This window comes from Bos mutus, chromosome 3 (assembly GCF_027580195.1).
Source record: "Bos mutus isolate GX-2022 chromosome 3, NWIPB_WYAK_1.1, whole genome shotgun sequence".
In the NCBI taxonomy this organism is placed as follows: Eukaryota; Metazoa; Chordata; class Mammalia; order Artiodactyla; family Bovidae; genus Bos; species Bos mutus.
Window position 1 is genome coordinate 504522 of NC_091619.1, and position 15807 is coordinate 520328.

At 39.0% G+C, this 15807-nt stretch overlaps 1 protein-coding gene across 2 annotated transcripts in view; it reads right to left on the bottom strand.

The window, feature by feature from the left end:
* FCRL5 (Fc receptor like 5) overlaps nt 1–12103 on the bottom strand; it is a 65784-nt gene extending 53681 nt beyond the window's left edge. For both annotated transcript variants that reach the window (XM_070365668.1, XM_070365659.1), the window contains exon 1: nt 11950–12103. In XM_070365668.1, the coding sequence (XP_070221769.1) occupies nt 11950–11980 (31 nt within the window). In that variant the 5' untranslated portion in view covers nt 11981–12103. The remainder of the gene's footprint in view (nt 1–11949) is intronic.
* Nucleotides 12104–15807: the final 3704 nt, after the last annotated feature.

The window sequence follows — 15807 nt, forward strand, 5'->3', positions numbered from 1 at the left end:
GGATGGCATCACTGACTCAATGGACATGAGTTTGAGCAAACTGGGGGAACTGGTGATGGACAGGGAGGTCTGGCATGCTGCAGTCCATGGGATCACAAAGTCAGATACGACTGAGTGAACTGAACTGAACTGAACTGAGGGGCAGAATATAATTTTTAACCCATTTATTTGAACTCATCTTGTTTGATTCCAAAGCATATGCTCCTGGCCATTACCCTATTCTGCTCCTCTGTTTTGGTGCCACACTAGGACGTCTTCCCATTTCTGGAGTATTCCATGCAGCTTCCAACTATGAGGTCCCTTTTTATTACATTTTCCTGCACTCCATCCCTGCCCCCTCCAGCTCTTACTGTCCCTCTGTTTCATGAAGTCATTACCAACGACTTGGCATATATCTTACTATCCACTTTTACCATCATTGGTAACTTTTGCTTGAACAATTGTTTACATGAGATCTTGCTGCCTAGATATATCTTGTACATTGTCCTTGTAGAATAAAGATCCTTATATATCGTGAGCTTCCTAGGTACAAAATGCTGTTTCCCATGTCTTCTCAATGTAAACACTGTGAGAAAGCATACAGATACCACATTTCTCTTTGATTCCATGAAAGGAGTCACATTGGAGAGAAATCCTATGTAAACAATGTGAAAAAACTTTTTGCAGTCATAAAAGCTTTCAATCACATGAAAGATTTCACACCAGAGAGAAACCCTATCAATATAAACACTGTGAGAAACCATTCAGAAACTGCAAGTCTCTTTGAATCCATGAAAGGACTCACATTGGAGAGAAGCCTTTAACAGTGTTAAAAAGAGGGTCAAAGGTCATGAAGAACCCATATTTGAGAAGAACCCTCAGTTGCAGCTTGTGGACTCTTAGTTGTGGCATGTGGGATCTCATTCCCTGACCAGGTATTGAACCCAGGCCCCCTGCGTTGGGAGTTCAGAGTCTTAGCCATGGGACCACCAGGAAAGTCTCAGGTGTATAGTTTTTGTTTTTTGAGGGTTGAGTTTTTGTTTGTTTGTTTTGGTAGTTAACTTTTCACTTTTCATATTACAGTAGTAACAGTCTCACAAAATAAGTGTGAAGTATAACCTAGATAGCATATTCAAAAGCAGAGACATTACTTTGCCAACAAAGGTCCATCTAGTCAAGGCTATGGTTTTTCCTGTGGTCATGTATGGATATGAGAGTTGGACTGTGAAGAAGGCTGAGTGCCGAAGAATTGATGCCTTTGAACTGTGGTGTTGGAGAAGACTCTTGAGAGTCCCTTGGACTGCAAGGAGATCCAACCAGTCCATTCTGAAGGAGATCAGCCCTGGGATTTCTTTGGAAGGAATGATGCTAACGCTGAAACTCCAGTACTTTGGCCACCTTATGCGAAGAGTTGACTCATTGGAAAAGACTCTGATGCTGGGAGGGATTGCGGGCAGGAGGAGAAGGGGACAACAGAGGTTGAGATGGCTGGATGGCATCACTAACTCGATGGATGTGAGTCTGGGTGAACTCCGGGAGTTGGTGATGGACAGGGAGGCCTGGCGTACTGCGATTCATGGGTTCACAAAGAGTCGGACATGACTGAGCGACTGAACTGAACTGAACTGATTGTCTCCTTTGAGAAGACTTTGTGAACAACAGTAATATATATTGTTGAAAACTTTTGAAGAACTTTGTATAGACGTCATCTACTCAGAGGTACAGTCTGGGTTTATTTTATGGGTGTTTTCTGGTTTAATAATTCAGACACTTCACCTTTTAAAAATATATTTTTATACTTATTTGGCTGCATCAGGTGTTAGTTGTGGTGCACAGGCTTGGTTGCCCTGAGGCATTGGCATCACAGTTCCCCAAATAGGGATCCAAGCCCTATCCCCTGCATTGGAACAGGGATTCTTTTTTTTTTTTTTTTTTTTTAATTTTATTTTATTTTTAAACTTTACAATATTGTATTAGTTTTGCCAAATATAGAAATGAATCCGCCACAGGTATACCCGCGTTCCCATCCTGAACCCTCCTCCCTCCTCCCTCCCTACCCTCCCTCTGGGTCGCCCCAGTGCACCAGCCCCAAGCATCCAGTACGTGCATCGAACCTGGACTGGCGACTCGTTTCATACATGATATTATACATGTTTCAATGCTATTCTCCCAAATCTCCCCACCCTCTCCCTCTCCCACAGAGTCCATAAGACTGATCTATATATCGGTGTCTCTTTTGCTGTCTCGTACATAGGGTTATTGTTACCATCTTTCTAAATTCCATATATATGCGTTAGTATACTGTATTGGTGTTTTTCTTTCTGGCTTACTTCATTCTGTATAATAGATTCCAGTTTCATCCATCTCATTAGAACTGATTCAAATGTATTCTTTTTAATGGCTGAGTAATACTCCATTGTGTATATGTACCACAGCTTTCTTATCCATTCATCTGCTGATGGGCATCTAGGTTGCTTCCATGTCCTGGCTATTATAAACAGTGCTGCAATGAACATTGGGGTACACGTGTCTCTTTCCCTTCTGGTTTCCTCAGTGTGTATGCCCAGCAGTGGGATTGCTGGATCATAAGGCAGTTCTATTTCCAGTTTTTTAAGGAATCTCCACACTGTTCTCCATAGTAAAGTTGCAGGATATAAAATCAACACACAGAAATCCCTTGCATTCCTATACACTAATAATGAGAAAATTGAAAGAGAAATTAAGGAAACAATTCCATTCACCATTGCAAAGGAAAGAATAAAATACTTAGGAATATATCTACCTAAGGAAACTAAAGACCTATATATAGAAAACTATAAAACACTGGTGAAAGAAATCAAAGAGGACACTAATAGATGGAGAAATATACCATGTTCATGGATCGGAAGAATCAATATAGTGAAAATGAGTATACTACCCAAAGCAATTTATAGATTCAATGCAATCCCTATCAAGCTACCAACGGTATTCTTCACAGAGCTAGAACAAATAATTTCACAATTTGTATGGAAATACAAAAAACCTCGAATAGCCAAAGCTATCTTGAGAAAGAAGAATGGAACTGGAGGAATCAACCTACCTGACTTCAGGCTCTATTACAAAGCCACAGTTATCAAGACAGTATGGTACTGGCACAAAGACAGAAATATAGATCAATGGAACAAAATAGAAAGCCCAGAGATAAATCCACGCACATATGGACACCTTATCTTTGACAAAGGAGGCAAGAATATACAATGGATTAAAGACAATCTCTTTAACAAGTGGTGCTGGGAAAACTGGTCAACCACTTGTAAAAGAATGAAACTAGAACACTTTCTGACACCATACACAAAAATAAACTCAAAATGGATTAAAGATCTAAACATAAGACCAGAAACTCTAAAACTCCTAGAGGAAAACATAGGCAAAACACTCTCCAACATACATCACAGCAGGATCCTCTATGACCCACCTCCCAGAATATTGGAAATAAAAGCAAAAATAAACAAATGGGACCTAATTAAACTTAAAAGCTTCTGCACAACTAAGGAAACTATTAGCAAGGTGAAAAGGCAGCCTTCAGAATGGGAGAAAATAATAGCAAATGAAGCAACGGACAAAAAACTAATCTCAAAAATATACAAGCAACTCCTACAGCTCAACTCCAGAAAAATAAATGACCCAGTCAAAAAATGGGCCAAAGAACTAAATAGACATTTCTCCAAAGAAGACAGACAGATGGCTAACAAACACATGAAAAGATGCTCAACATCACTCATTGTCAGAGAAATGCAAATCAAAACCACTATGAGGTACCATTTCACGCCAGTCAGAATGACTGCAATCCAAAAGTCTACAAGCAATAAATGCTGGAGAGGGTGTGGAGAAAAGGGAACTCTCTTACACTGGAACAGGGATTCTTAACCACTGAACCACCAGGGAAGTCCCTCAAGCACTTCACTTTTTGTAGTTCTGTTTTGATTTTGGGTTTTATGGTTTATTTATTTTTGTTTTAGTTTCATAGTTTCAATAATTTGTTTCCTTCAGGGAAATTATGTGTCTCATGTAAGTCGTCTTAGCTTTTGGCATATACTTGTTCACTGAATTCTTTCATAGTCCTTTTCTATTTATGCAATGTCCGTAGTAATATCCCTCAGTCTTCCTGACTGTATACATTTGAATATTCCCTCTTTTTCCTAGATCAACCTTGCTTAAGATTTGTCAATTTTGTTAATTTTTCTATAAAACTCACTTTTGGTTTCACTGGTTTTTCTCTATGATTTTTTCACTCCCCATTTCATTCATCCCTACTTTAAATTTTATTATTTCCTTTCCTCCTCAAATCAGGTTTGGTGAGTCATCTTTAACGTCTGTGAAGGTCAATAGACATGGTACTGATTTTCAGTCTCTCTCACTTGCTAACAGAGGCATGAAAAAGGCTACACCTTTTTTTTTAGGTTTCACTTCAGATGCAAGCCATAACATTTGAGACTTTGGGAACCATATAATATCCCTCAATATCTCTATTAATAATTTTTGTTTTCAAGTGCATTTTGCACAATGTTTATACAACCTCTTTTCATGTTGGTGTCATTCACATGTGTATCTATCACACACTTGGACTTTCACTCTTAGTATCTTTCATCTAAAGTGTGCTTTCTAGACTTCCCTGGTGGCCTGGTGGTTAAGAATCTGCCTGCCAGAGCACAGGACACAGATTTGATCCCTGGTCCAGGAAGATTCCACATGCCTCAGGGCAACTAAGGACATGCTATGCAACTAATGAGCCAGTGTTCTAGAGCCTGTGCTCCACAACAGGAGAAGCCACTGCAAATGAGAAGACCAAGCATCCCAACTAGAAAAAAGCCCATGCTCAGCAATAAAGAGACAGCACAGCTGAAAATAAATGAATAAATAAATAAAATTAAATTAAAAATATAATAAAAAATACAGTCTACTTCTTCTACATAGTACATACTTAGATCAGGGTTTGTCTATTTCATATGAGGTGAAACTCTCTTCCTCCTGTTTGGACCATATCATTCATTCATTCTTAGTATTATTGACATAGATGCAATACACCTGGCATTTACCTTTTGTGTTTTACAGCTCTTAAATTTTTAACTCTTCCAGAAGGTAAAGAATCTGCCTGCAATACAGTAAACCCAGGTTCAATCACTGGGTAGGGAAGATCCCCTGGAGAAGGGGATGGCTACTCACTCCAGTATTCTTGCCTGGAGAAACCCATGGACAGAGGAGCCTGGTAGGCTATTGTCCATGGGGTTGCAAAGAGTTGGACATGACTGAGCAACTAACACTTTTAATTCTTATGCTATGCTAAGTTATTTCAGTCGTATCCGACTCTGTGCAACCCCATAGACGGTAGTCCACCAGGCTCCCCCATCCCTGGAATTCTCCAGGCAAGAACACTGGAGTGGGTTGCCATTTCCTTCTCCAATGCATGAAAGTGAAAAGAGAAAGTGAAGTTGCTCAGTCGTGTCTGACTCTTAGTGACCCCATGGACTGCAGCCCACCAGGCTCCTCCATCCATGGGATTTTCCAGGCAAGAGTACTGGAGTGGGGTGCCATTGCCTTCTCTTAGTCCTTTATAAATTTATTTTTCATTAAATGAATATATTCTAGTACTTTCATTTCTAAATGGCTTCTCCATTAGATATTTTTAAAAAATTTAGAGGTTCCTCTTTAAAAATATATGCATTGATTACATATTATCATAGTTTAATCCCAGGGATACAAGAAAGCATTCATATAAAGCTTTATTCTTTTCCCTTTTTTATTATTGTCATGCAGATTATATTAATGATATAATCCTCTCAGATATTTTGGTACACTTGTGTACCATCTGTGGTCATTTCCTTTGCTCAGTACAGTTTACTCTTACACTTGTGCTTTTGAATGGCAAATGTCCTAACATGGGTATCACATTGCTATATATTGTAGTGTACTAACACATGACACACATATTTAAAAAGGAACTATTTTACATAGTTCCTTTCACATCAATTGAAAGAAAATTGTATTACTTCTGCCTTTTATTCTTATGGCATTAAATATACAGGTGTTTTTCTTTGTTAACATTAATATGAACCACTTTCTGGAATCCCTGGTATTCAAGCTAAAGAACTCCTCCTGTAATTCCTGTGAGGCAATTGTCTATTAACATATTTTTTCAGTTGTTATTGATTTGAGAGCATCTTTGTTTTGTCTCTATCTTTCAGAAGGTAGTTTTGGTCAAGATGGACTTCTTGGTTGATAGGTTTTTTTCTTAGCACACCTTGAATGTTTCCCTCTGCCTTTTGGCCTCCCCGTTTTTTTGCTGAGATATCACCTAATTTTACTAGGGTAATTTTACTGGTCATTTTTCAAATGCCCTTTATCCCCACTATACAGTTCCAACTCCTATTTCTATGCATGTCTAATATTTCTGTTATAAACTAGATATTTTAGGCAATATAATGCAGATACTCTGGGTACTGGACATATTTCTTCAGGACTTTGTTATAATGAGTACCAGCATTATCAGTTTTTTGTTTGTTTTTTGGTGGAGAATGTGAGTAATGATCCAGCATTATTTTAATGAAGCTTGATCCCTACGTTTTGAGAAGACAGAGTTAGTGTATTGAATTATGGATATGCAGATTATGATCTCAGAGAAGGCAATGGCACCCCACTCCAGTACTCTTGCCTGGAGAATCCCAGGGATGGGGGAGTCTGGTGGGCTGCCATCTAGGGGGTCGCACAGAGTCGGACACAACTGAAGTGACTTAGCAGCAGCAACAGCAACTTGAAAACACATGAAATTGTAAAATTCACTAGTAAAGGTGAATATTCAGATGGTTTGACCTATGATTTTTCAACTTTGTGATGGTGCAAAAGCAATATGCATTTGCTAGAAGCCAGACTTTGAATTTTGATCTTTTCTTGGGCCAGCAACACACAGTATGTTACTCTCTTGCGATGCTGGACAGCAGCAGTGTGCCAGTGCTCCCAGTCAGCCACATAGTCACAGGGATAAACAACAGACACACTTACAACAATTCTGTATCTATGCAGTTATTGTATTTTTCACTTTCAGTGCAGTATTCAGTAAATTACATGAATTATTCAACATTCTATTATAAAATAGGCTTTGTGTTAGCTGATTTTACCCAACTATCAGCTAAGGTAGTGTCCTGAGCATGTTTAAAGCAGTCTAGGTTAGGCTATAATATTTGATAGGCTGAGTGTATTAAATGCATTTTAGACTTATGATATTTTCTACTTATAATGAGTTTATTAGGATATACCTCCATCATGAATTGAGGAAGAGGAGGTGAGTTTGAGTGAACTCCGGGAGTTGGTGATGGACAGGGAGGCCTGGTGTGCTGCAATTCATGGGGTCGCAAAGAGTTGGACATGACTGAGCAACTGAACTGAACTGAACTGAGTATAATCAAATTCAGAATATGTTAAATACTGTGTCTTAGTCTATACAATTTGTTATGACAAAAGTGCTGTACTGGGTAACCTATAAACAACACAAATTTATTTCTCAAAGTTCTGGAGATTAGTAACTCTGGCTGACTCTCTCTGGCACAGTCCACTTCATCATAGACAGCCACCTTCTCACTATAATCTCACATGGAAGAAGCATAACAGGACTCTCTTTGACCTCTTTTATAAGGGCACTAATCTCTTTTATGATGGTTGTGTCCTCATGACATAATCATCTCCCAAAGGCCCCTCCATCTCCTAATACTATCACTTTCAGTGTCAAAATTTTAATATATGAAGTTTGAGGGGAAATAAACATTCATAAAATCCTATATAGTGGTATGTAAAACACTTTTAACTCTAGCAAAAAGTTTAAAAAGACAAAAGTGCTAAAAATTAACTATAGCTACAACAAATTGTTAATGTATACACAATGTAAAAGTATGTAAATTGTGATATCTATAATAAAATGGGGGATAATTAAAGGATAGAGTTTTAATACTTGATTTAAATAAATTTATTAATTTAAATTCTTATATTTTATATAGGTCCCATAGCAATCACAAAGAAAAAATCTGAACAGATTTTTCAGATACAAAGGACCCTCCAAAAGTCAAAACTATCTTGAGCCAGAAGAACAAAACTGGAAAATACAATTTCTGACTTCTAACTATTACAAAGCTGTGGTAATAATCAAAACGATTCATGTTGATATATGGCAGAGGCCAACACAACCTTGCAAGAATACACAGAAGAACTGTACAAAAAGAATACACAGCTGACCTGCCTCCTGAGAAATATGTATGCAGGTCAAGAAGCAACAGTTAGAACTGGACATGGAACAACAGACTGGTTCCAAATAGGAAAAGGAGTACGTCAAAGCTATATATTGTCACCCTGCTTATTTAACTTCTATGCAGAGTACATCATGAGAAACGCTGGGCTCAAAGAAGCACAAGCTGGAATCCAGATTGCCCGAAGAAATATCAATAACCTCAGACATGCAGATGACACCACCCTTATGGCAGAAAGTGAAGAGGAACTAAAAATCTTCTTGATGAAAGTGAAAGTGGAGAGTGAAAAAGTTGGCTTAAAGCTTAACGTTCAGAAAACTAAAATGGCATCTGGTCCCATCATTTCATGGGAAATAGATGGGGGAACAGTGGAACCAGTGTCAGACTTTATTTTTGGGGGCTCCAAAATCACTGCAGATGGTGATTGCAGCCATGAAATTAAAAGACGCCTACTCCTTGGAAGGAAAGTTATGACCAACCTAGATAACATATTCAAAAGCAGAGACATTACTTTGCCAACAAAGGTCCATCTAGTCAAGGCTATGGTTTTTCCAGTGGTCATGTATGGATGTGAGAGTTAGACTGTGAAGAAGGCTGAGTGCCGAAGAATTGATGCTTTTGAACTGTGGTGTTGGAGAAGACTCTTGAGAGTCCCTTGGACTACAAGGAGATCCAACCAGTCCATTCTAAAGGAGATAAGTCCTGGGTGTTCTTTGGAAGGAATGATGCTAAAGCTGAAACTCCAATACTTTGGCCACCTCATGCGAAGAGTTGACTCATTGGAAAAGACCCTGATGCTGGGAGGGATTGGGGGCAGGAGGAGAAGGGGACGACAGAGGATGAGATGGCTGGAATGGCATCACTGACTCGATGGACGTGAGTTTGAGTGAACTCCAGGAGTTGGTGATGGACAGGGAGGGCTGGCGTGCTGCAGTTCATGGGGTCGCAAAGAGTAGGACATGACTGAATGACTGAACTGAACTGAACACAGTATTGTAGAAAAATTATTTTCCAATAAAAAACAATCTAAACTAAAATAAAAATAGACATATAGATCAATGGATCAGAACAGAGAGCCTAGAAATGAATGCACACTTTTATAGTCAACTGATCTTCAAAATTAACTGTGGAAAATTCTGAAAGAGATGGGAATACCAGACCACCTGACCTGCCTCTTGAGAAACCTGTATGCAGATCAGGAAGCAACAGTTAGAACTGGACGTGGACCAACAGACTAGTTCCAAATAGGAAAGGAGTACGTCAAGGCTGTATACTGTCAACCTGATTATTTAACTTATATGCAGAGTACATCATGAGAAACTGGGCTGGAGAAAGCACTAGTTGGAATCAAGATTGCCAGGAGAAATATAAACAACCTCAGATATGCAGATAACACCACCCTCAGATATAAGCATCTGAATTCAGAGATCCAAAGAATAGATGAGATGGTTGGATAGCATCACCGACTCAACGGACATGAGTTTGGGTGAACTCTGGGAGTTGATGATGGACAGGGAGGCCTGGTGTGCTGCGGTTCATGGGCAAAAAGTCAGACGCAACTGAGCGGCTGAACTGAACTGAACTGATCTTCAAAATCTGTACCAAAAACACACAAAGGGGAAAGAAGAGTTCCTTCCATAAATCACTCTGTGAAAACTGAATTTCCACATGAAAACAAATAAAATTGGATTCTTGTATCTCATCATGTACAAAAATCAATTTGAAATAAATGACTTAAATGTATGACCTGAAACTGTAAAACTGCTAAAAGGGAACACATGGAGAAAGCTTCTTGGCATTGACCTAGGACATGAGTTTTGGATATGACCCCAAAAGCATAGGCAACAATAACAAGAACTAAAACAAATGGGAGTGCATCAAAAATAAAAATTTTGCAAACAAAGGAAATAATCAACAATATTGTAACCTATGAAATGGGAGAAAATAAAAGAAAACCATCTATCCAATAAGGGGTTAAAATGTCTAAGGAACTTTAACAAATAAACAGCAAAATACAAATAACCTGATTTAAAAATAGTTAAGAATATGAATAGATATTCTCAATAGAAGATGTACAAATCTCCAAAAGTTTATAAAAAGATGCTCAAACATTGCTGCTGCTGCGTCGCTTCAGTCGTGTCTGACTCTGCACAACCCCATAGACGGCAGCCTACCAGGCTCCTCTGTCCCTGGGATTCTCTAGGCAAGAACATGGAGTGGGTTGCCATTTCCTTCCCCACTCAAACATTAAAGAAACACAAATCAAAACCAGGAGATAACACCTCACACTAATTAGATTGGCTATTATCAAATAGACAAAAGATAAGAAGTGTTGATAAAGGAAACTTGTACATTGTTGGCAAGAATATAATTCACACAGTCATAATGCAGAAATAGTCTGGAAGTTCCTTAAAAATTAAAAGTAAAATTATCATATGATCCAGTAATCCCACTTCTGGGTACATATCTGAAGGAAATGAAATTAGTATCTCAATGAGATTCCTGCACTCCCATATTCATTACAACATTACTCACAGTAGCTAGAATATTGAAACAAGTTAAGTGTCTGTCTTTTGTTTAATGGATAAATAAAAGGTAGCATGTGTATACACACACACACATATATGCAATGGAATATTATTCAACTTTTAAAGAAAGAAAGAAATCCTGACATTGCGACAACATGGATAAACCTGGAGGACATTATGCTAAGTGAAATAAGCCAGACAGAGAAAGACAAATACTACATGATCTCACTTACATGTTCAATCTGAAAAAGTTGAACTCACAAAAGCAGAGACTAAAATGGTGTTTGCCAGCAGTGAGTACGCTGTAGGAGAACTGAGGACATGTTGGTCAAAGGAACAAACTTTCAGTTGTAAGATGAAGCAGTACTGGAGATCTAATGTAGAGTATGGTGACTAGTTAACAATAACGTTAAGTTGAAATTTGCTAAGAGAATTGATCCTGAGTGTTCTTACCACACACACAAGGTGACTATGTGAAGTGAGAGGAATGCTAACTAGTTGATTGTGGTAATTATTGCATAATATATGTGTATCAAGACATCTTACACATCTTAAATACATAAAATTTTAATTTGTCAATTATGCTTCAATAAACCTGAAGGGGAAAAGAAAAATATCAAGCATCTTAGGTTTTTCCCCTGCCTTGCTCACTTCCCCCTGTGAGTCCCTGTCTTCATCTCCCTTTCTTTGTGCTCTTAAACTGCCAATCACTGATATCATTTGCATTTGTGTGCAAAAGAAGGAGACATCTTTTGTCTTAGAAAACTTGTCCTCTCATGTCCAGCACCACAGCCTTGGATTGTCACATAAGGAATAAACACACCTCCTTTACAGACAGAAAGGTAAGGTCTTCTCTGAATGAGACCATATGAACAAGCAAACAGAATACTCTTGCTGTACTTCATGATGTAGTATTTTTTGTAGAAAAAAAATGAATAATCCCTTAGTGCTGTGGTCACTGTGGTTTCCTTTTTTGTAAAGTTGAGGCTCTGATCACTCTTGCAGCCTCAAAGTAAGACTCTCTGAGCTATACGGTGAAGTCAGAGAACATAATCTCTCGAGTCAGGAAAGAATCTTTGAGAAGGGGCTGAGCCCCCCGAAAAAGCCAGGTCTGTGGTAGAGAGATGCTGTCCTAACCCCACCCAGGGCTCATGTTGAGCTTTTCTACTTACCCAAGATCAGCAGTGATACCCACAGCAGCATGAAGACTTGGTCTGCCCAAGGCAGAGGCCAAAAGAGAAGCTTTCTCAGGAATAGCGCTTTTGTCGTTGATCTCAAAGTTGTACAGTATCACCCTAGCCCGAAGATAGGCATCTGTGAAATAGCTTTTTCAAAGAGCAGGATGCATTAGTAAACTAGAAAAAAGGAAGTGGGAGTTCCCATTTTTAACTACTAATCAAAGTTTCCTGCCCTGTGATCAAAGTGATAAAAATAAATGTTAGGGTTTTTGACACCACATTTCTATTGCTGGAAAAATCGCTTAAGGAAAGCATGGAAGATAGCTCTAAAATAATGTTTATTATGACATCATTCATAATAGCTAAACACTGGAAGAAACATTATAGGACTGAATAAACATGGTGGTGGTTTAGTCACTAAGTTGTGTCCGACTCTTGTGGCCCCAAGGACTGTAGCCTACAAGGCTCCTCTGTCCCTGGGATTCTCCAGGCAAGAATACTGGAGTGGGTTGCCATTTCCTTCTCCAGAATAAACATAGGACTGCTTAAGAATATTCTGATACATCTAAATAATGACACACCATGAAGACATTAACAATGAGATAAGCTTGTACATGTAAGAAAGCAAGACAACCTTGATCAATGTGAAGAGAAAAACGTGAGGAGTAGATTGGTATTTATACTAATATTACATTGGGGTAAATGTAAAATATAGAGTACATGTATAAATAAATTGATATAAGAATCCTTTCTTATTTCCTGGGAAATAAACCTAAAATAGTGGTTATATTTTCAGAACTATGGAATGGAAGAAGATATTTTATTTTATGTCTTTCTATACATGCTATCCTGAGAAGGCAATGGCACCCCACTCCAGTACTCTTGCCTGGAAAATCCCATGGACAGAGGAGCCTGGTAGGCTGCAGTCCATGGGGTCTCGAAGATTCAGACACGACTGAGTGACTTCACTTTCACTTTTCACTTTCATGCATTGGAGAAGGAAATGGCAACCCACTCCAGTGTTCTTGCCTGGAGAGTCCCAGGGACGGGGGAGCCTGGTGGGCTGCCGTCTATGGGGTCGCACAGAGTCGGACACGACTGAAGCGACTTAGCAGCAGCAGCAGAAGCATACATGCTATATGCTTAGTCGCTCAGTTGTGTCTGACTCTTTGTGACCCCATGGACTCCTCTGTCCATGGGATTTTCAAGGCAAGAATACTGGAGTGGGTTGCCATTTCATTCTTCAATGTCTTTCTATACAGTTTTGTTTGTTTTTAATTTCTGTATATGTGAATTGCTTCGATAACTTTTTAAAAGTCAGGTTTTCATCCTGGTATACTGACATTACCTGCCATGAGGAATGCCAGTTTCTTATTTTCAAATAGTTTTCCCCACCTTTTCTTTCTGGGTCTGTATTCTGGTCTTCTTAAAGTGAAAGTGAAAGTGGCTCAGTCATGTCTAACTCTTTGCAATCCCACTGACTGTAGCCTGCCAGGCTCCTCTGTCCATGGAATTCTCCAGACAAGAATACTGTGAGTGAGTGAGTGTGAAGTCATTCAGTAGTGTCTGACTCTTTGCGACCCCGTGAACTGTAGCCCACTAGGTTTCTCTGTCCATGAAATTTTTCAGGCAAGAGTACTGGAGTGGGCATTTCCTTCTTCAAAGAATATTGTAGTGGATGGCTGTTCCCTTCTCCAGGGGATCTTCCCAACCCAGGGATGGAACCCAGGTCTCCCTTATTGCAGGTGGATTCTTTGCCATCTGAGCCACCAAGGAATCCCTTAAGGGACCATTTAATTTCATATTAAAATGGCAGAAGTTAACGATGAAGAGAAAATATTAAAAGCATCTAGAGTAAGCATTTTGTTACATACAAGGGAACATTCATAAGATTACCAGTAGATTATATAGTAGAAACTTTGCAGGGCAGAAGGGAGTGAAGTGATATATTCAAAGTGCTTAAACAAAAGAATTTTTTAAAAAATCCAACCAGTAATACTCTACCCAGAAAAGTTAGAATAGAAGGAGAGGGAAGCACAGGCTAAAGGACTTTTCACCACTAAACTGGCTTTACAAGCAGTGTAAAAAGGGACTTACTTAAACAGAAAAGAAAGCTTAATTTTTTTAAAAAAAAAAATATATATATATAAATGAAAGAAAATATTTCAGTAAAAAGGTAAATATATAGTAAGCCAGTCAATCAGTTCAGTTGCTTAGTCATGTCTCACTCTTTGCAACACCATGGACTGAACATGCCAGGCTTCCCTGTCCACCACCAATTCCTGGGGCATTGGTGATACCACCCAACCATCTCACCCTGTCATCCCCTTCTCCTCCTGCCTTCAATATTGCCCAGCATCAGGATCTTTTCCAATGAATCAGCTCTTCACATCAGGTGACCAAAGTATTGGAGTTTCAGCTTCAGCATCAGCCCTTCCAATGAATATTCAGGACTTATTTCCTTTAAGATTGACTCGTTCAATCTCCTTGCCATCCAAGGGACTCTTGAGAGTCTTCTCCAACACCACAGTTCAAAAGCATCAATTCTTCACTGCTCAGCTTTCTTTATGGTCCAACACTATCATCCATACATGACTATTGGAGAAGTCATAGCTTTGACTAGACAGACCTTTGTCAGCGAAGTTATGTCTCTGCTTTTTAGCATGCTGTCTAGGTTGATCATAGCTTTTCTTCCAAGGAGCAAGTGTCTTTTAATTTCATGGCTGCAGTCACCATCTGAAGTTATTTTGGAGCCCAAGAAAATAAGGTCTGACACTGTTTCCATTGCTTTCCTGTCCAATTATTTGCCATGAAGTGTGGGGCCAGATGCTATGATCTTAGTTTTTTGAATGTTGAGTTTTAAGCTAGCTTTTTCACTCTCCTCTTTAATTTTTATCAAAAAGCTCTTCACGATACTGGATGCTTGGGGCTAGTGCACTGGGACGACCCAGAGGAATGGTATGGGGAGGGAGGTGGGAGTAGGGTTCAGGATGGGGAACACATGTATACCTGTGGTGGAATCATTTTGATATATGGCAAAACCAATACAATATTGTAAAGTTAAAAAATAAAAATTAAAAAAAAAAAAAGCTCTTCAGTTTATCTTCACTTTCTGCCATAAGGGTGGTGTCTTCTGCATATCTGAGGTTATTGAGATTTCTCCCAGCAATCTTGATTCCAGTTTGTGCTTCATCCAGCCCAGCATTTTGCATGATGTAGTCTGCATATAAGTTAAATAAGCAGGTTGACAGTATACAGCCTTGACGTACTCCTTTTCCTATTTGGAACCAGTCTGTTGTTTCATGTCTGGTTCTAACTGTTGCTTCTTGACCTGCATACAGATTTCTCAAGAGGCAGGTCAGGTGGTCTGGTATTCCCATCTCTTTAAGAATTTTCCACAGTTTCTTGTGATCCACACAGTCAAAGGCTTTGGCATAGTCAATAAAGCAGAAGCAGATGTTTTTCTGGAACTCTCTTGCTTTTTGTGTGATCCAATGGATGCTGGCTCTTTTGATCTCCGGTTCCTCTGCCTTTTCTAAAACCAGCTTGAACATATGGAAGTTCATATTTCATGTACTGTTGAAGCCTGGCTTGGAGAATTTTGAACATTACTTTGCTAGCCTGTGAGATGAGTGCAGTTGTGCAGTAGTTTGAACATTCTTTGGCATTGACTTTTCTTAGGATTGGAGTGAAAACTGACCTTTTCCAGTCCTGTGGCCACTGCTGAGTTTTCCATATTTATTGGCATATTGAATGCAACACTTTAACAGCAACATCTTTTAGGATTTGAAATAGCTCAACTGGAATTTCATCACCTCCACTAGCTTTGCTCTTAGTGATGTTTCCTAAGGT